This window comes from Trachinotus anak, unplaced genomic scaffold (assembly GCF_046630095.1).
Source record: "Trachinotus anak isolate AG129_WGS33_773 ecotype Australia unplaced genomic scaffold, CSIRO_AGI_Tana_v1 ptg000002l, whole genome shotgun sequence".
In the NCBI taxonomy this organism is placed as follows: domain Eukaryota; kingdom Metazoa; phylum Chordata; class Actinopteri; order Carangiformes; family Carangidae; genus Trachinotus; species Trachinotus anak.
The window spans coordinates 5,241,165-5,264,594 of NW_027273853.1; the positions used below are offsets into that span (position 1 = coordinate 5,241,165).

Below are 23,430 nucleotides of genomic sequence, written 5' to 3' on the forward strand. Positions count from 1 at the left end.
TCTATCTATCTATCTATCTATCTATCTATCTATCTATCTATCTGTCTATCTATCTATCTGTCTATCTATCTATCTATCTATCTATCTATCTATCTATCTATCTATCTGTCTATCTATCTATCTATCTATCTATCTATCATTTTAACTATGAGAAGGTGTGTGCAAACCTTTGACTGGTCACCTACAGTATGTCCTCATTACTTATACCTACATTATGTTGAGATTAGCCTCTTTCAGTTTATTACACAATTCTACTGCAAATACATACGTTCATCAATATGAAACTTTTTACATGATTCAGACAAAGACTGTTACTGTTGTATGTATTTATTCAACACTTTTTAACAGGAACCTGCAAAAACGTAGACGCGTGCAGCGCTGCAATGCACCAGTTTAGCCGCTAGATGTCAGTGACGACGCTGCTTTTCAAAAAAAAACCTAAACTTTATGTAAAAAAAAAAAAAAAAAAAAAAAAAAGGTGAAGAGAAGAGGAAGGAAGCTAGCATCAGCAGCAACAGCGGCGCAGTGGCGGCAGTGACCGGGCATGAACTTTAGCGAGTAGCTCACAACTTTACTGTGGGTCACAGTAAAGTTGAAAGAAAAAAAACAGACGAAGAAGAAGAAGAAAAGAAACCAAAGTGGGAAGCGGCTGCAGCAGCGGCAGCTTCCCTTCAGACCAGTCCAGCCGGAGGGAAACAAGGAAGTGACCAGCTGACTGACGACCACGGGTTTTCCGCCGGTAAGTCCCGTGGATTTGCAGGCTTCTGTGTTGCCCCCTCACGGCGTGGCTGCGGCGGAGGGAAAGTTGGATCCAGCACTTCTTTCGGTGGATTTACGCAAAAACACAGGCAAGCTCGTAACGATGTGAAAGTTTCCCGGGTCTGTCAGGAGTGGTGCGTGATGAACAGGCCGACGCACTGATTTATTCATGTGCGTTTTGTGCGGTTTGTTTCTCCCGGAGGAGCCGCGGTTTACAACCGAGCCTCCATCTGACTCATTCATTGTGTTGAGCGCTGAGTTAAAACGCAGGCTGTGGAAACACCTGTAATGTGCGGCGGTACAGTTTGTGTGAACAACCGAAAACCTGAACCATGAAAGCGTGTTTGGCCACTTTATGGACGAGAGTTTAGTTTAAATTCATTGTACTGAGTGAATGAAACTGGGAGTGTAGCTGCTGAGTGTGGGAACAGGGGAGCCCTCCCCCCAGATCATCACCCCTCATGCCCTCCGGTTGTTGCGGCTCTAATGCTGATCGTTGTCATTAGAGCTGAAACAACTGGTTGAAAGAAGTGGTCGATTAATCGGTCAGTTCGAAAAAAAAAAAAAAAATCGACAAATACTTAATACAATTAATCATCTCAGTCATTTTTCAATCTACAATAGTGAAGCAATGCCAAATATTCTCTGCCTCCGGCCTCTAATAACAGGATTTCCTGCCTTTCTTTGTCAAAAATCACTGAAAACCGAATATTTTTGAAGACATCTTGTTCTTGCTCTGTGATTGGCGTGATTGATAATTTCATACACCAAACCATGAACTGCCTGAAAAATAATCATTGTTAAGTCTATAAACCATCAAAAGTAATTTTCCTAAATCCCAAGTTCAAGTCTTCGAATTAAAGCAGGAAATTCTCACAGTAAAGACACATAAACAGAAAAATGTTTGGCACTTTTACTTAATAAATGACCTCAATTACTAATTAGTTATCATAAAAGTTAGTTAAATGTTTGTTGATGAACTAATAGATAAAATTACTAATTGCTCCAGTTAGTTACTGTTACTGTTTTACACTAGTTATTATATGAATATGACCAGTATGAATGAATTAAAATACCCAGATAGATGAAAAGCCAGAACTAAAACTGCAGACAAAAGAATTTCAATAACAGAAAATGAAAGAAACTAAAAAAGTGGTCACTGGTGAATACATTACAAACCACATGCTATGATTTATTCATGTCTAATTTCAAAGTCGAACAATCAGTGGTGTTAATATAAAACAAACAAATGCATTTTCATATTTTTTGATGTCCTTGTTGAAGTTGAATGCACCTACACTAAGTCACATAATGTAATATGGTTCTTACAAACTGAATAGATCCAGCAGTTATGTGGGGGAATACATTTCCTGCTGTAATCTATCCTTTTCTTCTCATTCATAAATTGTATTTGCAGTGTTATGGTGCTCAAATTGTCACCTTTGTACTATATTTATACATACACCCCATCAGTTATTTCCTTGTTTATCTTCCTGTTTATCCTCTGTTGTGTTATTGCTGCATCTTTATATTATCTGCTGCAGCAGCAGCCCAGATTCTCCCAAGGGTCCCATTAAAGTTTCATTTTATTGTAATCCTGAAAGCTGTATGCTTGACAAAAGTTATTCATCAGAAGCTTAGAGGCAGGAGAAGTCATGTATCTTTCCATGCTCCATAAATCATCTTGTAAAACTTGCAGAGGTCTCATCTGCTACAGTGAGAAATATTTGCGTTGATGAGTGAGAAGTAATGGGCCTGTTTTGCAGGGCCTGCGGTGCACCAGCCAGCCGATTATGGCCTCGGTTTTCAGTCATGATGGCAATTTGTATCTGCAAACAAAGCTAATTTCTGCAGTGCTCAGTGCATAATTAATTTACAAGATTGTAGATGCAGCTCTCACTGTTCTCCCACTGGTAGTTGAATCCTGATAACATCACCAGCATGTTATCTGACCCTTTAGGGTGATAATGTTTTCTCATGGCTGATGTTAGTGTCATGTCTTGATAACTTTGTGCACTTCGGCAGTAAGTTTTATTGGATATAATTATTAACAGTTTTGTTAATGATTTAATCTCGAACTCTCTTTAGACTTTTAACAAGCTGCTTATTTATTCAGCATCATCCTCACGCCAGTGGAAAAGTTGTGATATTGGACTTAGCAAAATGCTATTAAATTTCTTTCACAATAAAGGCCCCGATCACAGACGCATCATAATATAATTCATTATTTAGTTTTCTTATTCAATCCATCCACAAAGTATAACTGACAGAAAAACTGTTGCCATTTGCACAGTGTGTAATGATTTTTCTCATTTGCCAATTAATCAGGGAATTGTGATAGTGAATAGGATTTAATGACCAGCTCCTCCCCGCCATAAACACGATGGCGGCTTCATGTGGCAGACAGTCTCAAAGGTTAAAAGCCTTTTATTGGAGCCTTGTTGTTGATCTCCGGTCCTGGAGGTGAGTCATCCATGGTTGAAGGCCTGCAGGTGACAGCTGGGGATGTTTTTAATCAGGCTCCTAATTTATTCATGGGGGATGGAGGGTTTTATTTTTCTGGAGACAAACAATACAGACGGCAGAGAGGAGACGGTCTCGCACAATGATCTTTGTCTGTCTCCTTTGTTTTGCCCTCAGTTAAAGGGACATTAAGTCATTTATGATGTTAATCAGCCTCTGTTGGCGTCTACTGAACGACAACATCACCACTGAGCCGTGGGCACAGCTTATGTTGGCCTGTTACGGACAGAAATATGAAAGTCATGTTTTCATTATACACCCAGTGTCTTGAGATAAAACTTTGAATCGTCAGCGGTGGCTGAAGTTGTGTCAGTGGGAATACTTTGAGGCCAATACTGATGTTGATATTTGAGAGTTTTAAAAATCTGCTCATAACATTACCAACATTCTTGTGGAGAATCCCTTAAATTTGTATTTTAAAGGAGCTTTTGTACTGTAAGTTTTGCTATTGCTACATAACCAACATTAGCATCAGCAGCTGTTTACTTACCAGTCTAGAGGAAATGTTGTGAGTTCAGCATCAAACTTCATTACTTTACTCACCAACAGCTGTCTCCAGAGGTGGAAAGCTACACCAATGTTAACTCCTGTCACTATCTGTCTTTTATTCTACTGAAGTTAGCATGCTAACCTGCTAGCCCCAGCCCATCTCGTCACTTTCTGACAGCGACTCACTGTTGCCTCCATCCTGCAGATGTACTGAAAACAGTTTAGTAGAGACACTGTTTCTAAATTACCTCAAACATACCTGTAGTGTTTCTGTACATTTCTTTATACTGAATATGCATCTGAATCTATAGTGAATCTTTCTCAGTGCACTAGTGTTAAATGTTGTGTTAACACAAGCTGCTGTAAAAGGGCTTTGCTTAAATGAAATGTAAAGAGATCAGGAGATGTCCAGTCAAAGAAGTAAATTAAGTCAAAGAATCAGACCAAACCTTCATCAGTGCTGTCAGTTTCTGATACTCCATTACATAAACACACTATGACTGATACACAAGCACCAGACTCTTTAGTCAGTATTAATTAATACTCTGCAGCCAAACAATGCTACAACCCATAGAAGTTTAAATTGTAGTGTTGGGCCCAAAATGTTTCCAAAAATACTGAATATGTTAATGTAGAATATTTCCATTTGATTTAATGGTGCAGCTATAAAAACATGGGTTTTAATATTTGTCTCAGTATAAAAACCCTAGCTCTAATGAAGAATTAAAACAAGCTGATACAGCACACACACACACACACACACACACACACACACATACACATACACATACACACACATATATATATATATATATATATATATATATATATATGTCTAGTGCTTTGGTGGTGTGTGTGATAATACGACAAGACAGTGGAATAAAATGATCTCTGTTTATTTATTTCTGCTTTAACACTGTTGGGTTACAAAGCCTTCACATGGAATAAGATTATTCTAACATCCTTAAAACTACATTAGGGGAAAGACTGTGTGTAAAGGGTTAAAAGGTGTTATGGTCAAATCCCCAGCTCTTATAGTGGCTGGTTTCACCTCAACTATAACACAGTGGAAGCATAACATCAGTGTTATCCAACAGGATTATTGTTTTGTCTGCAGAAGGTGGATCTATTTCACTACACAGGTTGAAAGCATTGTATTTATCGGACATGGCTCAGACATACAGATGTCTTTATGCTCATGTTGTTCAGTTTTATCCTGACAGGGATTTTACCCTCTTCTTGATCTGTGGCAAAGATTTGTGTATGCACCACAGATACCTCCCAGGATGCAAATCAGCTGTTAGAGGAGTTTATTTTCTGGGGAGATGTTGCACAGTACACCTGGAAAAATGATAGTGGCAGGCAGGGTTGAACCGTTGGAGCTGTTGCAGTGCAATCAAACACTAAGTGTTTTTCCTCTCCAGCCAATCGTGACACCTGCTGAGTTCACTGCTGAAAGTTATTTTAATCGTCGCATGATTAAATGCAGCTTGTGTGAAGTGTTTGCGTACAGGTGTTTCCACCCATCCTGCTGCATTTTCCTTGTGCTGCAGTGTGGTCTTATCCTGCCAGTAGAGTAGAGGTCACGTCCTTGGTGCAGTAAAGACTGAATAAACTCAGGCTCACAGCAGTTGTAGGTATTTATTTATGAGTTTATCTCTGAGTGTTCTTCGACCCCGGGCTGGCAACAAGTCTTCCCCTTGGTTTAGTGCCGGCTGTCATCGCCTCAGAGGTTAGTGATGATGAGTTGTCTTTGGGCAGCGTAGCTGGCCCATGGCACCCACCACCCGTGCCTTGGCTCCACCCCTCACTTCCCATCTGCCCCTCACCCACCCCCCATAGGACATGGTTATTTTTGAGCACCAAGGTTAGTCTGGGTCATGTGTGGCACTCTGTTGAGGTATGTCCTGGCAGAAAGTCCAGGACACAGGGGGAGTGAGTCGGCTCTGTAGCAGCCAGATCATTTAACGTTGCCAGTGAAGTAACCTGCGCTGCATTTTAGTGGGAGTGACTTTAAATAAGTTCTCGCCGTCACTCAAAGACATGCATGGAGCGCACAGTCGGCTTCTGGTCCGTCATGAGAGGTGATATGATCTGCCCGTCTGTTTCTGGAGCCTTTTCCCCTCGAGTCAGCTGTTTGCTGTAGGCGGCGGGGTGAGGGTGGCGGTGTTGTTTGAAGGGGGGGTGTTGGACCGTACTGGTGAGAGGCACATGAACTGGCTTTGGCTGCGTCTCATGTTTGTGGACACGCTGCTGTACAGTAGCAAGTTTCTGCTCAGAGCTCGGCTACGTTTCACACCTCGCTGCGGGGCTTTGGCACAGTTACGAGAGAATGACATAACAGCTTTGTTTCTTTATTGTGTGGTATCAGATCACAGATCAGCAGTGACCACAAACACTCACTAATAAATGCACTGGGGTTGCAAATGTCTGGTGAAATCTGACCACTGCTCACAGTTTCACAAATGATTTCACCTTGATTTTTGGTGAGACAGCCATAGCCTCTGATTTAAATAGCACAGCAACATCCAGTGCTTTGGTGTGTGTGATGATTTAAGAGTCAATTGTTATGTCATTTTTATCTGTTCTGGAAATTGTTTCAAGGCATAGAGAGCTAATACAAACAGGACAGTTATTCCTGGGATTAGTTTATTGTTGCTTCTGTTTTCTCTGAGTTTCCAGGGATTATAGTTGTATTAGAAGAAATAAAGGAGGTTCATGCTGCAGAGTATGACATCCTCTTTTTCCCAGTGGATATTGGTTTTATTGTACTTCTAGGGCTTGTACTTTGTGTGCATGTTTATTAGGAATAATATAAAAATACTGCTTACAAAGCAACATGGCACCAACCAAGATCTTCTACTGTGTGGTGACTGTGAGGCCACATGAAGACGTTAAAGCGGTGACAGCAAACATCAGCTCTTTGTTCCACCTCCCAGAATGCGTCTGTGTTAAACATTGCGGGAAGTGGAAATTGAAAAACAATCGCAGGATCAACTTAAGTGTTGCATCGGTTTCTTGTGAAGCAGGCGGATGAGCAGCAGCTACACATTATACACGTGGAACAGCAAACCAACCTGGACTCAGTGAGATGTTTTTTTAACAAGGATGTGCACGTACTTGGCCCATAAACTTATCAATCACACCTCGTCTAAGGCCACAGGGTTGAATCCTTGTACTAAATGGACATGGCAAGTTAATGCGTGAATAAGGAGCTCTTGATTTGATGTGTTTAGGCATGCAGCCAACAATTATTTTCATTACAGATTAATCTGTAGGTTATTTTCTCATTTAATCGATTTACTGTTTGTCTAAAAAAAAATCTTGTCAGAATTTCTCAGAGGCCAAGGCAACCTCCTGTTTAGTCTGACTAAAAACTCAAATATGTTTGATGAAAGAACAGCACTAAATCCTCACATTTGAGCAGCTGGGAATGGAAATGTTTTGACATTCTTGCCTAAAAAAAAGACTTAAACAATAAGTTGATCATCAAATCAATTTTAAGTTGACTGATCGATGAATCGACAAATAATTGCAGCTCTAGATTAGATATATTTCAGGTTAAACAACTTTATGGAAATTCACTTTAACGAAATTCAGAAACACAATGTTTGATTCAATAATTATTCCACAAAAATAACAGTAAGACTGGATCCATCAGGGGTGTTTCATAAAGGCTTCATCTGAAAAGTGAAATGCAAACCAGGGTAACTTGAACCACTTTAATGTACATACAGGAGACAATAGAGAAGCAGTCTGGCTCCTCTTCAGGCCCTGTTGCCACGGCAACACCAAACAACGGCATGGACTCTTTAGAAAATTAGATGTGCTGAGTCAGCAGCAGGCTAATGTGGAGGAGATGATGATGATGTTGTCTGTAATAAGACAGTTTGGGTGTGTGTGTGTGTGTGTGTGTGTGTGTGTGTGAATGAGTGTTGAAGAGTGGCTCATCTCACCTGCAGGAGCAGTGAGATCTGTATTAATAAGTGAAACATAAAAGTATAATCCTTCATTTTTATTCATGGGAGCAGATTTAGCTAAAGCTAAATGTAAAAACTCTGCAGGTCTCTGAAGTTGGTTAAGAGTAGATCCTGGACGACTGTAGTAGTGACAGAGGTGAGCGCACACCTGGAGTGATTGTACAGCTTAACACTGGCTGTTATCATGTGATGCATGATAATTAAGATAATAGCTGAAAGGATACGTGTAATTTAGAATATAGTAGTTTTAGCCTGTTATTTGAAATAAACTTTACACATTGCGCTTATTTACATTTATTGGATGCAAATAGCAACAAAAAAGCTGTTATTAGTGTCAATGACTGTGCTCGTCTCAGGCTGCAACTAACAACTATTTTCATTAGCGAATAATCTGCCGACTGTTTTTCGTATCAGTCATTTGGTCTAAACAAAATCTGAAAAAACTGTATAAACACATCACAATTTCCTGTTGCACAATAACGATCTAAAGAACTCTTTCACTTCACTGCAAGTAGCAGCAACTTAACCTTAAGTCTGGTTTAAAAAAAAAAAAAAAAAGGGGGGGGGTCCTAAATTTCACATGATACCAATTTTATTTTGAGGACTTTTCACCTTCACAGTGGAAACATTGAAAAACCAGGGAACCAAGAAACAATTTGCTTAATCCTGCTTTTCCTGATCCTATACTTTCATTTTTAAAAATTTTTTGTGAATATATCTTGCTGCAAATATCTTGCTTGTCTGTAAAAACTATATTTCACTATGGATTAATAAATGTGCAAACTGCTGTCATCTGTAAATATTTCAACAGTCAGCACAGCAGGAATTCTTTCTAGACTTCATTTAGAACTTGAGTAACATTTTCTCTTGATTCTTGAGTGTTGCAATGACCCAGTTTCCTCAGAAATCAATAAAGTTTGACTCTGTTGTGCGGCTGATGTTACAACCCTGACGTTTATTTCATAAGTGCGTCGCACTCCCGCTCCACCGGCGCTGTGGTTATCTGTGCCGGTGAGCTCACACAGCTGGAGCTTCTGTGTCTCTGCAGCAGACAACTGTTGTTTAACTTTGACTCTTTTGTGTATCTTGACAGTGTTCAACTAAAGCATGTGTTTTAAACTAGTTGCTAAACCAGTTTGTCTGTTTTTTTTGGTGTTTTTTTTTTTTTTTTTTCTACCAGGGCAAGAAAAATGGTCGACAGATGTTGACTGTGGCGTCTCCAGACTGGGACATGTTGTCTCTCAGAGCCAGACCTCCTCTGTCCTGACACAGGAAGTTTTACAACCAGGATCCTGACCGACTACCTCAACACACGTGGAGTCCACTCCCTCTGTTTTACCTCTAAGGACATCCACTACTCCTTCTCTACCTCAGCAAGCACTGTACCCTCACGTAGCTGTTATCAGCCAGCTCAGAAACGCTAACAGACCCTTCACTTTATCACCACAGCTATCCGGTGTCAGTCATTCAGCGATAGTGCAACAGTTGACAGAGTTTCTTCCTGCTTGGCCGCTGTAGTCGCTATCTGACCCTGCACTGGGAGGAGCCACCTGAAGCAGCCATGTTACGTGTGGGTCTGTGATGTCCGAGCCCTGCGAAGGACCAGGAGCTAGAGCAGGAGCCGGAGCAGGGGCAGCACAGGGGCGGGGTGACAGAGACGTTCCTCGGTTTGTGGTTGGCTGTGAAGATGACGAGCAGGACATGGGTCAAATGGAGGCAGGCATGAAGAACGAGATGTTTCGAGAAGAAGAAATGGAGGATGATGACGATGAGTCGGTAAGTTACAGGTGTTAATTCAGGTGTGCACAGTTTGAGTCAAAAGTTTACTAGTTTACAGGCGTGTAATGAGCTGTAACTTGTGTTTCTTCAGGTATTGATTGGTATCGGTTGTGATATTATCAGTTAATAGTTGCCTAAATGTTGCACCATCTTGCAAAAGTTAATATTGAACTCTCAAATGAGAGTTACTTTTATAAACTAGTTTATGTATTTTCCACTTATAAACTGGACATTTCTAACATGTAATGGCGTTAAAAATATCAATCATACATTTTCCAGCGACTGTTCCTCATGGAGAAATAAGAGTTAATTTTGGATCAGAATAGGGAGCTACAGTGTTGGTCATTTTTAGCCAGAAGGAAGTGGACAGGCTTGGAAATTTTAAAGAGGAAAGTTTTATTTGGAATTGGATAGTGGAAAAAAAAATAGAGACAGAAATACACAAAGGTTGGCGTGAGAACAATGCAGCATATAAACAAGTGTAAGGCCTCTGGTCTGTTGTGAGCCCCTGTAGCTATAAAAGGACTTTATGGTCGTGCTGTGTGAGCTGCTCGCTCACTAGATATGATTTCCACCCTGTCTTTTGTCTGCGTGTCTGTCTTTGAACAGCAGTTGATGGTCAACATGTACAGAGATACATGAACTGTCTCTGAGACCACTGTGGCACAACAGCAAAGACTTCTTATTAATTTTTATGTACCAGTAAACTACTTGGTGTGATGCAGTCCTGTGAATCAAATGTGAAAAAGTTTGTCTTCTTATAATGGAAGAATTATTTTCAGGTTTCAAAAAGTAATAATCGAATCAATGATTTAACATTAATAAAAAGTCAATACACAGCTGTCATCATCATTCAGATCTTGGTATAAACTGTGACAACTGAGCAAGAGCAAAGTCTGCAGCAGTAGTAGCATCCTGTAAGGCTGTGAAGCTCGTTGCACACCAGATACAAAATAGATGGATCAGTGAAAATAGTTTGAGTTCATTGTCATTGCGAGGGCAAACATGTACCTAAATGAAGAAGGTTTTCTTTTTTATTATGTTGCTCATTTTCAGACATTTCAGTTTTGGATTTAACCGAGCTCTCAGGGAAAGCGCTGGGTCGTGTGTGGTAGTGTAGGGGCCCATGATTCCATAGGATCTATACACACATCCATTAGAGAAAGACAGGCTGTACAATTCAAGAAAAGCATCAAACTAATCAAGAATCACTCTTTGAATCTCATAATGACGTCCAATATATATTTTTAAACCTCTAAGACTCATATTTGTGTGTCTATCCGGCTGTGTTTTCTCTCCCCTGTACGTGGGGAACACCAACATTTTTGTTACTATTAGTATTCTCCATCATCCCTGTCCTCTCCACCAGCCATCAGAGCGACAGATTGTGGTCGGCATATGTGCCATGATGAAGAAGTCCAAATCCAAGCCCATGACTCAGATCCTGGAGCGCCTTTGTAAGTTCGACTACATTGACGTGGTCATCTTTCCGGAGGAGGTGATCCTGGAGGAGCCTGTGGAGAAATGGCCGCTCTGCGACTGCCTCATCTCTTTCCACTCCAAAGGTAAATCCTAAAATGAGGGGAAACGGGGACGGGGGGTGGAGGGGAAGTGTGTCCTGGCATTTAAACCCTCCACAGAGGTGTTGGAGGTTTGTTCAGGCTACACCTGTGTATGAGGAGTATCTTTGTGTGACCTCTCAATGAATTTTTAATTGGTTTAAGCTGCTCACTTTCTCTTGATGCTGTGCAGTTGTCTCTTATTTTGACACAAATTAGCAAAATACCTGAATGTCATGTAAAAAAGTTGTACCTGATCCACCTTCCAGTGAAGGTTATTAAAGATAAAATGAGGAGAGGAGATGAAAATCCACCTGGAATGTAACAGTAATAAATAATAAATGCTCACTCTCTTATTCTTTGACATCAAATTTCTGTTTTGAAATTCCTTTTTTATTTTTTAACTACTTTATCCTCAGCATCTTGTATTTCTTGAAGTTTATCTGAAATTAATTTCCTTTTTTTTTTTTTTTTTTTTTTTGTTTTTTTTTTTTTTTGTAACTGCTGATAAATCTGTTCCATAAATTAAATGTTCTGTGTTCTCTTGAGACTAAGATCCTAAAAAGTGGTGCCATATATTAGAGAGTTTGCCAGGTTTGTGTCAGGTTGTCTGACCACTTTATGGGAATGTCTCAATGGGAAACAAGTAGCTACCATGGGACTGGAAATATCTATTTAAGGTTTGCAATTGATTTATCTTCAGTCTAACAAAGGCAAAGGCACTGCTAGAGGAATGAGATCAATACACCTCCATATATATACAGTATATCCTCTGTCTTAAATGACACTTACTGCACACACACATTTACATTTAAGCATCAAGAGTTCAACCTTTAGGCTCAGTTTATATTTTTATCACTAGCATTTACATAGTCAAATAAAAAAGCCACAGGATGAAACCACAGTACAGCATCTTTCTGACTCTGATCTGTCTCGGTGTGTATTTGAGTCAGAGTTGATGCTTTAGTCCATTCTGCTTTTAATAGAACAAGAATTTTTCAGTGTTAGTATGAGTCTGTGATGTTATTACTGTTGGAAAGAAGGAAAATCTTAATATAAACCTAAATATTTCCCACAGACATGGATGTTTGTCACTCACTTGAGGAATGTGGTGAATAATGACAGCGATGGCCTTGAGAATGAGTGTTTTTAGACATGAAAGGCTCTTGCGACATGTAAAATGTGTCAATACCTCTACCAGTAATTGACTAACCACTGGTGGTGCTGTAAGCCTGTTCAAATAACTGTTCAGTGGTAAAGATAGAGGTCCTGTTCCTTGACTTTTCTGTTAATGGATTTTTTTTTCCTATTTCTAAAGTCACGACGGCAGCTGCTGCTCCTAACCATAACTACACACTTCTTCTGATATATCAAGTAAACTGTTGTTGCCAGAAGTGGAAACACATCACTTCCTGGGTCCCAGAGTTTTGTTTTTTTTTTTTTTCTCAACAGCGGGCATTCAAAACATGAGTGAAACTACAAGACTTTCTTAAAAAACATTACCATTAGAAATAACATGAGCATCGCCCTGTATTAGTAGGCAGAGGCTCTGTTCAGAGTTAAAGTGAATGATATCACACCGTGCAAATGAGAACCATGTCAAACATGCTGCTCTGTCATAAAATGAGCTACTGATCACTTATCTACTGTAGCTCACATTGAATCCTTCTAAAATCCACTGAAACCTGATAGAATATAGTTAAACCTGTGGAATCTCTATAGAAGAACTGACCTTAGAATCATAGTCTGTATTAGTCATTGGGTCAAAACACTGGCTACCATCACATTAAGGGAAAATAATCAGGATACATTAAGGGTCATCACGTGTGTGTAGTCAACAAACAGTCACCAAACACTGAACCTAAGCTTGATCATGTCTGCAGTTAGTATTTCTGCTTTAGAGACGGATGGGAAATCATCAGCTCTCTCCTAACTCAGCCCTCTCAGGATAAAAAACCATCAAAACCACAGATAGAACCACTTTCACTAGAACATTGAAAAACTAGTGCGTTGAGGCAAACAAAGAAACAGCCAATGTACTGAGCCAAATATGGACTGAGTCACTATTCATGTCAGATGATCGGGAAACAGAGACTATAAGAGCAGCAATTTAAATCCTAATGACTTCAGTTATTTGTAAATGCTGGTTGAGATTTGATTGATGAAGATGATGGGCTGATACACTTTTTAACCATGTGACACTTTTTCAGGTTTCCCTCTAGACAAAGCTGTGGAGTATGCCAAGCTCAGGAATCCACTGCTCATCAATGACCTCAATATGCAGTATTTCATACAGGACAGGTAGGTGCTGAGCAGTAAAACAAACACACTTCCTTAAACTGTATTGTTCAGGTGATGCCTTGAGAGTTTGTTGTTCAGTAAGAGACTTTCAAACTCATTGGTTAACAAACCATAGTAACAGGAGCAACATCAAAACAAAAAAGCAGTGTACCTGGGAGATGTACCTGCACCAGTGTACATTTTTAACACCACCTGTACTTTTTTTGACTTTCACTGTTTTCCCAACAAGTGTTATATATGTCAGTTAAACTCCAATTGTTGTAATTGTATAACCTCTCCTTTTAGAAACCCATTAATAATTTCCCACCACTTTCAACATTGGCATCTGTTTCAAAGGTGGCAGAGCAGATCATTTCTTTCATGCACAGTAGAAATTTCAGTTGAGTTTTAGTCATAGCACGGAGTCTGCTCACCATAAAGTTTGAAATTGAGCAGCTGACTTTGGTCAACACTATATAACGTGGGCATTTCAGGTTTGTTTTTAGGTTGGTTCTGTTCTTTTGGGAAGGTCATTCTGTGGAGACAGGGAGCTGTAAGTCTCTGTTGGTGCCACTAAAATATGGAATTCCACAGGGATTCATTCTTAGGCTGTTACTATTTTCTACTTACAGGCTGCTACTTGGTCATATCATTGGGAAACAGTCTCAGTTACCATTTCTATACCGATGATACACAATTATTTCTCTCTTTTCATATTATTGACACTAATCAATTAAACAGCCTCTACACTGGCATTGCAGAACTTTCTACATTTACTTCCTACAGCTAAACTCACTTTTCAAACTTGCTATTCACTGATTTATTTGATGACCTTACTCTTTCTCGTTTCATATATTTTCCTTTTAATAATTTTGATTATTATTATCATTATTGTTATTGTTATTATTATAGTTTTTAAAGTCAAGGACAAACTCATTCATGCAATGGTTGGCACAAGAGATGGGAATAATTTTGAAGGATCTGCATATCCGCCATCACTGTCTTCATACATATCATCAAGCCTCATGGAGATTTCCTGTCTGTCTCTTGCCAAGTTCCCGTAGCTGCATTTTTTATACAATCAACGAGTTTGCACAAGTTAGCAATTGTTTTTTTTCCTTCCCAACAAGAGGAGTGATCATGTAATAGGAGTGAAAATAACATAATTGCTATTTTCATATGCCTTACATACAATCTTCCGGTTTTACTGCCCAACCCTAACCCTAACCCTAACACACACGTACACACACATAAAAGCTGCACACACACACACACTCACTATATGGTTATCCTCTTTGGAGGTTCTGTAACAGCAGTTTGATTCCTTGTCAGGAGGGAAGTGTACCGGATCCTACAGGAAGAGGGCATTGACCTACCTCGTTATGCCGTGTTAAACCGAGATCCTGACAATCCTGAAGGTGTGCAAGAGTTCTTATTTCATGTTAATAAGTTTTTATATGAACATGAAAGAATATCAGCATAAACATTTTCAGTGTTGAGAAACCCAAGTTAAATTTTCCTAAGTCTTGCTCTCTGTCAGCAAATTTGGATGTAACTGAGTTTGTTTGTCACTATTTTTATGTCATCCTCCAATAAATACATAGCTGTGACAGTAAACATTGAAAAACAACAGTGTTGTTTATTTATTATTTAGTTTTTGGCCAGGTGCATGTTGGAAAGTAGATGGTGAATCTTAGATGTCCATGTTAACTAAGGATAAGTAAAGTAAATGAATGACTTCAACATTCAGTCTTGTCGCTTATTTTAGATTATAATGTAATTGCAACAGTTAAAGTCGACTAGTAACCAAGGCTCAGTGAAATGTGAAAGTGATAAAATGTAAACTTATCTGTACATTTTTCTCATCTGAACCATCTAAGGTTTGTTTAAGGATTGTCTAATAAAACTTGTCCATATGCAGAGTGTAACCTTGTGGAGGGGGAGGACCATGTCGAGGTGAACGGGGAGGTGTTCCCTAAACCCTTTGTGGAGAAACCAGTGTGTGCTGAGGACCACAATGTCTACATCTATTACCCAACATCTGCTGGAGGAGGCAGCCAGAGACTCTTCAGAAAGGTATCAGCTCAGTAACAAAAGGTTCAGTCATTGGCAGAAACTTACAACCAGGAAGCAGGAGTTCAGGACGTCACTTGGCAGTCATGGACAGTTATGATTTGAAGTGAATATTCACTGTCCCTGTATGTCAGTTAATGTGATGTTGATTTGATGTTTCTCATTTTAAAAAGAAAATTTTCCCTTCTCAGTGTTATTGCTTTATTTGATGAGAAAAAGAAAATGTAATAAAACTTAAGCAGGTCACATTGACAGAGACACTGTTGTGTTGTGTCTGCAGGGTTAAACCTTTTTGGTAGTGGGGCAATCAGACTCAAAGTAGTGTCAGGAAACTACACAGATGGAGTGAAGGTTGAGTAATAAGATGAAATTCAAATGATTTTAGTTTCTCTTCCTTGGTCTGTCTCTGTCTGTTTGCTGTAGATAGGGAGTCGTAGCAGCGTGTACTCCCCAGAGAGCAGCGTACGAAAGACTGGATCCTACATCTATGAGGAGTTCATGCCCACAGATGGTACTGATGTGAAGGTATTGTTCACTTCATGGAGGCTTTTAATTGGTTGAAGTGATTTATGCAGCAGTGACTCAGAATGAATCACACAGTTAAGTCCATTTGGTGAAATATAGAATCGTCACCATCTGCTCTGAGACATTGTCTGTGTGTATGTGTATGTGTGTTTGTATTGTGTGATGTGTCTGGACATCGCAGGTTTACACAGTGGGTCCAGACTATGCCCATGCCGAGGCCCGAAAGTCTCCTGCTCTGGACGGAAAGGTAGAGCGGGATAGTGAGGGGAAGGAGATCCGCTACCCCGTCATGCTGACTGCCATGGAGAAACTGGTGGCCCGCAAGGTCTGCCTGGCCTTCAAGGTAAACTTCAGTCATCAGGTAGCGAATGTAGTTCAGCACAGTGTGCAGGAAAACAAAGAAAAGTCCCAGGTCTTTTTTGAAAACTGCATTATTTATGAGCATTAGTGGTGGAAACACTCCACTGGCGATCTTTTTATGTGCAGTAAACACAAACATTGCATCATGTGTTTAGCTGCACAAGACCACAAGATCTTTATGATTAGTTCATTTTAGAGTCTGGAGAAATTGTCTTTACCAGTTAGTGAAACACACAGTTGTGGAGCCTTTGTGTGGACAAACTGTTGATATTTAATTGTTTTATTTTCAAACTGAACAAAGTATTTCCTTAAATAAATATACCTGGTGAATTGGAGCAGCTAGAAACATTTCTTTCTCAAACCTGCTACCATGAGAATGATTCATATCACACTGCTCTGACCAACCTTTATACAATCCTGTAATCAGCAAACATCAAACAAATTAACATCTGGTGCCAGTAACAACTGTAGCTCATTATGAATGACTCAGTGAATTTAAAAAACACACTTAATTCCCAACTAAAAAATTAAGTCGACCACAGCACAAGCCAGAGAAAATGTGTTATTCATAAGGTCTCTGTTCTGTAAGCACAACTCTGAACATTAAGACTCTGTGTATTGGACAGTTTTTGTAAAGACAAGTTGTTTAAAAGTTTATGAACCCAAAGGAAAATGTTCCTGATAGTATTTCTAGTTGAGTAAAAACCTGATAAACATAAACCTGTGACTGTGACCTGTAACAGTCATACTGCTGCTCTGCTGCTGTGAAAATCTGCTGAACACCTTCCACAAATGTAATTCTTCATTGCTAATAAAATCAGTTTTTTTACTTGAGTTTAAAGAGAAGCACGAAAACAGGATGATGCCTCTGCAAACATATGATCTTTGCTCTTTAGGGAATAGAGAATCAAATTCAAAAACCATCTTTGCTGTGAGATTTTTATAAGTCTTCAAAAATCATTTGAGGTCATGGGACACACATTTCTCTTGGTTTATGTCAAAATGTTCAACTCATTCAAAAGCTCTAATTATAACTGTGTGCTCCAGGGCTCATCCCTCCAGATCCTGCGTCTGTGATTTCTCTGTTCTGTTTTCTATAATCATGCTTCTGTTGCCTCTGTGGATAAACACATACAGTGTCTGATGAGTCTCTATCAGCACTTAAACCCAGTCTCCGTGTGATTTTTGTTTAGCAAACGGTGTGTGGGTTTGATCTGCTCAGAGCCAACGGCCACTCCTTCGTCTGTGACGTTAACGGTTTCAGCTTTGTCAAAAACTCCATGAAGTACTACGATGACTGTGCCAAAGTGCTGGGGTAAGTGACATCAGCTCACACACTGATCAACACAGACCTGTAACCTGTCGACTGCATGAAACACATCACTTTGACTGGAATATTGAAATATGATTTATCGTAACAATTTATTGCAAACACAATGGGAGTTTTTGTTGAACGACTTTCACACAGTTCATGTGATATAATTGTGTAGTTATACATACATACATACAACCCCGAGGTGGTAGTCTTGCTGTAGCTGTAAAGTAACTATTGCCTGGAAGCTGTAATGTTGTAATTTATTCACAGTTCAGAGGATCCCGTTGTCAGTTTTACATCTTAGTTTGTTTTGGATTTATTACTTCTCCTTCCAGGCAAAGTAACTGAAGCTTTATGACGACCCAATCATATATTTTACAAATAGAAAGACGGGTGAAAGCTTCCCTCCAGTAACGACACAAGCATGAACACAGTTCCTCAAGGTGTGATCCTCAGGTGGCAAAGGCCTTGCAGGAAAAGGAAAGGCGGAGAAAGACTGTGCAAACGCAAAGTTTTATGTATTATGTAGTATTATGACATTAGTATTATGACATTATATTATACTAATGTTGTATGATCTGGATTTGCAGCATCTTGGTAAACTTGTAAATGAACAGGTATTGTGTTCGAGCAAAGCTTTTTGGATTCACTTTATGTGCCTTGTGTTGCATATAAAGTGTCTCAGGTGAAATCTGAGACGCAGCTTTAAATCTTACTTTTGCTTTGTATGTAATGTCCCTTCTCTGCTTTTTACTTTTTACCCTGATTCCTTAATGATTTTAGGTCCATTTTTGCTTTTCTGTGCTCCACCAGGAATATGGTAATGAGGGAGTTGGCCCCTCAGTTGCACATCCCCTGGTCCATCCCCATGGAGGCTGAAGACATCCCCATTGTCCCCACAACCTCAGGAACCATGTATGTACTTTAAACAAAATATGTTGATCAAAGGACTAGTGTGTATATGACCTTACACAGTACTGTCTGTTGTTTTTAACTTTATCATCAAAATACAAAAATAGATTCATGGATTCAAAATAATAATTAAATATGATAAATAAGATAAATAAGGAAGAAATTTTCAGCTAAAATAAAATAAAAGCTGTTTGATTTCAAAATGTATTATTTCCACCTGATCTATCACATATCTGTACCTATCTATACCTATAATCATACCAAAATTTCAAATATACTCTCAGGCATCAGACATTTTCCATAGACAAATAAAGTCAGGGGAAAACAGCCCTCACATGTTTACACAGAGTAATTCCAATCTGTGTCGCTGGTGTCAGTGACACTCTGGATGATGAGCAGTGTTTTTTTCAGGGTTAAGAGGAGGTGACTGTGGTGGTGAATAGCGAAATACTAATAGAGCATCTGCTGCATCTTAAGCGTGTTCCAACCCCCTCCTCTAATTTCTACAGGATGGAGCTGCGCTGTGTTATTGCCATTGTCCGGCATGGAGACCGCACACCAAAGCAAAAGATGAAAATGGAGGTTCGACATCCTCTGTGAGTCTCTTGCATTCAGCATTAAGATGTTTCTCCTTCTCACTGTAAATACAGCTTCCACATATTCAGTTTTTTAGTCACATACACAATCTGAAGAACTAAAGGCCACAACATCCCCACTCGCCCTGTTTGCTTTGCACGGTTTGCATTTAGTCTATTTTAAGACAGGTAACAAGAATAATTTCTACATGTTTCTGCATAAGCCGTGTAACCCATTGATGCTGCCTCACATTTTAAGAGGATAAAAATAGTCCGGACTGCCTCCAGCCCAACAGTCTTAACCTACTTTAATTTTTTTTCTTATGCCTCCATGCTGGTGACAGCCAGAGCCGGTAGCATTGTGTTTCTGGGGTGTCTGTATGTCCCATTATTGTGAAAGAGATATCTCAGTAATGCCATAAGGGAACTTTTTCAAATTTGGCACAAACATTCACTTGGACTCAAGGATGAACTTATTAGATTTTGGTGATTAAAGGCCAAAGGTCAAGGTCACGGTGACCTCTTAAAATGGTTTTGGGCTCTTGAATGTGGTATTTCAAGACCACCTTGAGGGAATTGTTTAGATTTGGCAAAAACATTCACTTGGACTCAAGGATGAACTGGTTTGAATTTGGTGGCCAAAGGTCAAAGGTCACCGTGTCCTCATAAAACACATTTTTGGCCATAACTAATGAACTCATACACTAATTATGAAACAATTTAAGGATAAAATTAAGTGATGTCATTTTATATCCAAATGGTCAAAGGTCAACTTCACTGTGACATCATAATGTTCTGCAAAAACATCTCGGGCAATTATTCAGTGCTGTAACTCAAAAAGCGGAGATTGTGGCCATATTTCCTGCACCTTGGCTGGTTGGCAGAGGGATACAACCACCAGGTGGTAATTCTATTTATCCCTCAATCCTGTTGTTTTATTCTGTCTGTCTTTCACAGATTCTTCGAGTTGTTTGAGAAGTATGGAGGCTACAAGTCAGGGAAGCTAAAGCTAAAAAAGCCAAAACAGCTCCAGGTGAGTTTAGTTCCCTCTTTTCCCCACACTCTCTCCCCTGCCTTTGTCTTTCTGATTTGGCAGATTATAATGAAGTGTTTTAGACAGGATACAGTAATGTTTACATACCCTTAATTACTCAGGAACATAAACCATTATTGCTTTGTTGTCTAAATATTTAGACGTAGCTGTCTGAGTGCTGTCATCCTGTCACTGTATCATCTTCTATAGTATAAAACATTTTTGAAGCTGCTGTCTTCACTGTCAGTCTTGTCTTTCACATAATATTAAGTCAGGACATCCAGAGGATCCAGTGTGTGTTTAGTCAGGATAATGAAATAATAGATAAAAGGCAAATTCAGGAGAACTGCCTCTGTGTCTCCAGGAAGTGCTGGATATCGCCCGCCTGCTGCTGGACGAGCTGGGCCAGCACAACGACTGCGAGATCGAGGAGAAGAAATCAAAACTGGAACAACTCAAGACTGTCCTGGAGATGTGAGTGATGCCTCACATCAGATAAACACACACACACACACACACACACCCCATCAGCCATTACCCTCCTGTTTCCTGCCATCATCCTTCATCGGCAGTCACCCACCCTCATCTGTGATTCACAATGTAAAACTAGCTTCATCTTTCAACACTCGGCCAAGGTTCAGTCGTCCTTCTCGTCCTCACAGCCAGACACATGTTTACTGTGATTCACTCCCTCCTCTCTTGTGTCTCTAACTCTTTGCTTTATCTTTTCTTTCCCTCCTCTCTCTCTCTCCTCCTGCCCAACCATCCCTCCTTCTTTCTCTCCAAAAGGGAATCCAGCTTGAATGACACTCAGTACGCACCCTCTCCCTTCTCATTTTAAAGGATGACATTTTACCACCCTCCTTTTCTTTAGTCTTCTTAGACTGTGTACTAAATATTAGGAATGCCTTGTCTCAGTCTGACGGAGACCAGATGACGCAAACATCTGAATAAACTGGGTGAAGGTCGTAGTTGAGTCATAGTTTGTGCAAGATTAGTAAGGTTTGTGAGGTATTCCTAATGTTTTGTACACTGAATGTATCATTTCCATTAACATTCATTCATTTGTAGCCATTAACAAAGGACACATACACAGTCAAATGTCTGTGATGATTTCACTGTGTTCCTGTGTGTGCTGTGCTCTTTCGACTGCATGCTGTCCTCACTACATATCAACAGGACTTTTAATCTTCTAACGTCTTCCTTCCTCGTGCCTCCCATCAGCATTTATACTAATTGTGGTGATTTGCTGTTGCTCTTCTCCACAGAGATAACAAAATAATCTAGAAGTACTAGAATATCAAAACTTCAGGAAATGCAAAAAAACCCCCCATTTTTGTCATTAAGTGTAATAGAGCGGGTGGATTTACACAAGTAAAACTGCAAAACATAAAAATAATGCACTTAAGTGAAAGATATTTGGTTTACCAGCTCATATCCAGAACTGTGTAAAGGTTGTAGGCACTAAAAGTAAGGATGTGTGGATGCTTTCAGAAAACACAGTTTTTATGTATCAGTTAAGTGCAGTAGATAAATCAATATTTTCTGTCTCAGTGTCTCTTCATGTAATTACTTGACCCATCATGCAGCTCCTGCAGTGTGGGCTCCACACTGTCCCATTCGGAGCAGCGTCTGTCTGCCTTGGTTGGTATTGCTGAGCACTGACCACAGCTGCACCACTATCAGTCAATGGAGTAAGCAGTCAGCTGCTCCCCCTCTCAGCATGACTCTGTTGTTTCCTTTACCAAATACTCAGCTCATGCAAGTACAGTTCTATGACTCCATCACACCCCACAATGTCTTCTTGTGCTTCACGCAGATGGTCATACTTGTCCCAGACATTGCAAATGTCCAAAAAACCTTTACTCCAAAGTTGAGAGGTGGTGATATTTAGCTCAAACAGCTGGCAGAGCAGTGTAAACAGAACCATGTGGATTGGTCTCCACCTTTCCAGAGACTCTAAAAGACTCTAAAAATCACTGTTATTAGTCTCTGAAGCTGTTTCTAAATAAGCTACAGTGTCTGTATTCTTCATAATGAAGAAATGTGTGACCCAGTGCAAATTTGTGGCTCATTGATGTGTTTAATAGATTTGTTGTTGTTGTTGTTGTTGTTGTTGTTGTTTTTTTCATGGAATTTGTTGACATTAAGAAAAATATAGAAGATCACCAGCCCCTTCCTCTAAAATGCGAGACCACTTCATTATATGATCTCTATTCTACTATAAATCCTGACATCTTTGATTCTTTTGAACAGCTGGCACAAAATTGTATGTCCCCCAAAACCTGTTTCTATTGGCACGTACAGCTCAGAGACTTAAAGGTCCCATATTTAACACTTTTACTTTGTTTTATTTGAAGTGTTGATATCCACAAGAAGAAATATTTGTGGTTTTAAGAACCAAAAACCATCTCAGTGTAGTTTTACATCTCCTCTCTCAGGCTTCTCTCTGGAGCTCTAGTAACAATAGGTCAGTCAGCCAATCAGAATAGAGGCTGTGAGCCTCTTCTGTTTTCTGAGTGATCAGATAAAAATATAGTAGATTTCACGTAAACACTCAGAGAAACCAAATCTTACAAGGTGGTATGGGTCAGTTTCTGAATACAGGCTGTGTGCATTTCTCTGTGGACTGAGGCTTTGATACTTTCACAGTTTTAATATAGAACCTAAACCTGCTTTATAATATAAAATTACATGGACATTTCACTTTACACAATATGGAACCTTTAACAGGCCATAACTCTTGAATGCTTTCCCTTTTTGTTCATCCTAAAATGTAAAGCAGCTGTAACAGGCTGTGAGTAATTCATGAGCTGCTTAACAGACAAAATAAAATTTCATGCATCACTATGTTAATGTCAGTGTAAACATCATGCATCAGCCAAGCCACCAGAAACAAACCGTTCTGAAGCAGTAAAGCCCAGCTCCAACCCTCTGGCTCTCTGCCAGAGTTATTTATCCTGGTCAAGGGTCCATCATCATGTGGCTTTTTGAGGCGTCTGCTCAGCTGCCGGTCCTATTACAGAGCACCATGCGGTCATTAGTCTGCAGGATGTGCCAAATTCTTACTGCAGCACAACACACCAGGAGAGTGGAGGCAACTGATACGAGTTTGAGTTTGTGTGTGACTTTTAAGAATGGCAACGGGATTAGTATTGACATTGATTTTTCACCTCGCACCATTTTAGAAGTTAAACACGCTCAGTTACACTTTCTTTCCCTGCCCACACACGTACACAAATACACACTTAAGTTATACTGGGAGGTC

The 23,430-nt window shown here is 39.7% G+C and overlaps 1 protein-coding gene across 10 annotated transcripts in view; it reads left to right on the forward strand.

The window, feature by feature from the left end:
• Positions 1–467: 467 nt before the first annotated feature.
• LOC139629530 (inositol hexakisphosphate and diphosphoinositol-pentakisphosphate kinase 2-like) overlaps positions 468–23,430 on the forward strand; it is a 57,244-nt gene continuing 34,281 nt past the window's right edge. For 7 of the 10 annotated variants that reach the window (XM_071492198.1, XM_071492232.1, XM_071492241.1 and 4 more), the window contains exons 1-13: positions 469–739; positions 8,932–9,527; positions 10,900–11,095; positions 13,300–13,390; positions 14,702–14,787; positions 15,291–15,445; positions 15,866–15,967; positions 16,149–16,310; positions 17,521–17,642; positions 18,456–18,557; positions 19,064–19,150; positions 20,087–20,162; positions 20,527–20,636. In XM_071492198.1, coding sequence (XP_071348299.1) covers positions 9,333–9,527; positions 10,900–11,095; positions 13,300–13,390; positions 14,702–14,787; positions 15,291–15,445; positions 15,866–15,967; positions 16,149–16,310; positions 17,521–17,642; positions 18,456–18,557; positions 19,064–19,150; positions 20,087–20,162; positions 20,527–20,636 — 1,484 coding nt within the window. In that variant the 5' untranslated portion in view covers positions 469–739; positions 8,932–9,332. Of the gene's footprint in view, positions 849–4,752; positions 5,504–8,931; positions 9,528–10,899; positions 11,096–13,299; positions 13,391–14,701; positions 14,788–15,290; positions 15,446–15,865; positions 15,968–16,148; positions 16,311–17,520; positions 17,643–18,455; positions 18,558–19,063; positions 19,151–20,086; positions 20,163–20,526; positions 20,637–23,430 lie in introns of those variants that run through there. The other 3 variants (XM_071492277.1, XM_071492207.1, XM_071492217.1) reach the window with 3 other exon arrangements.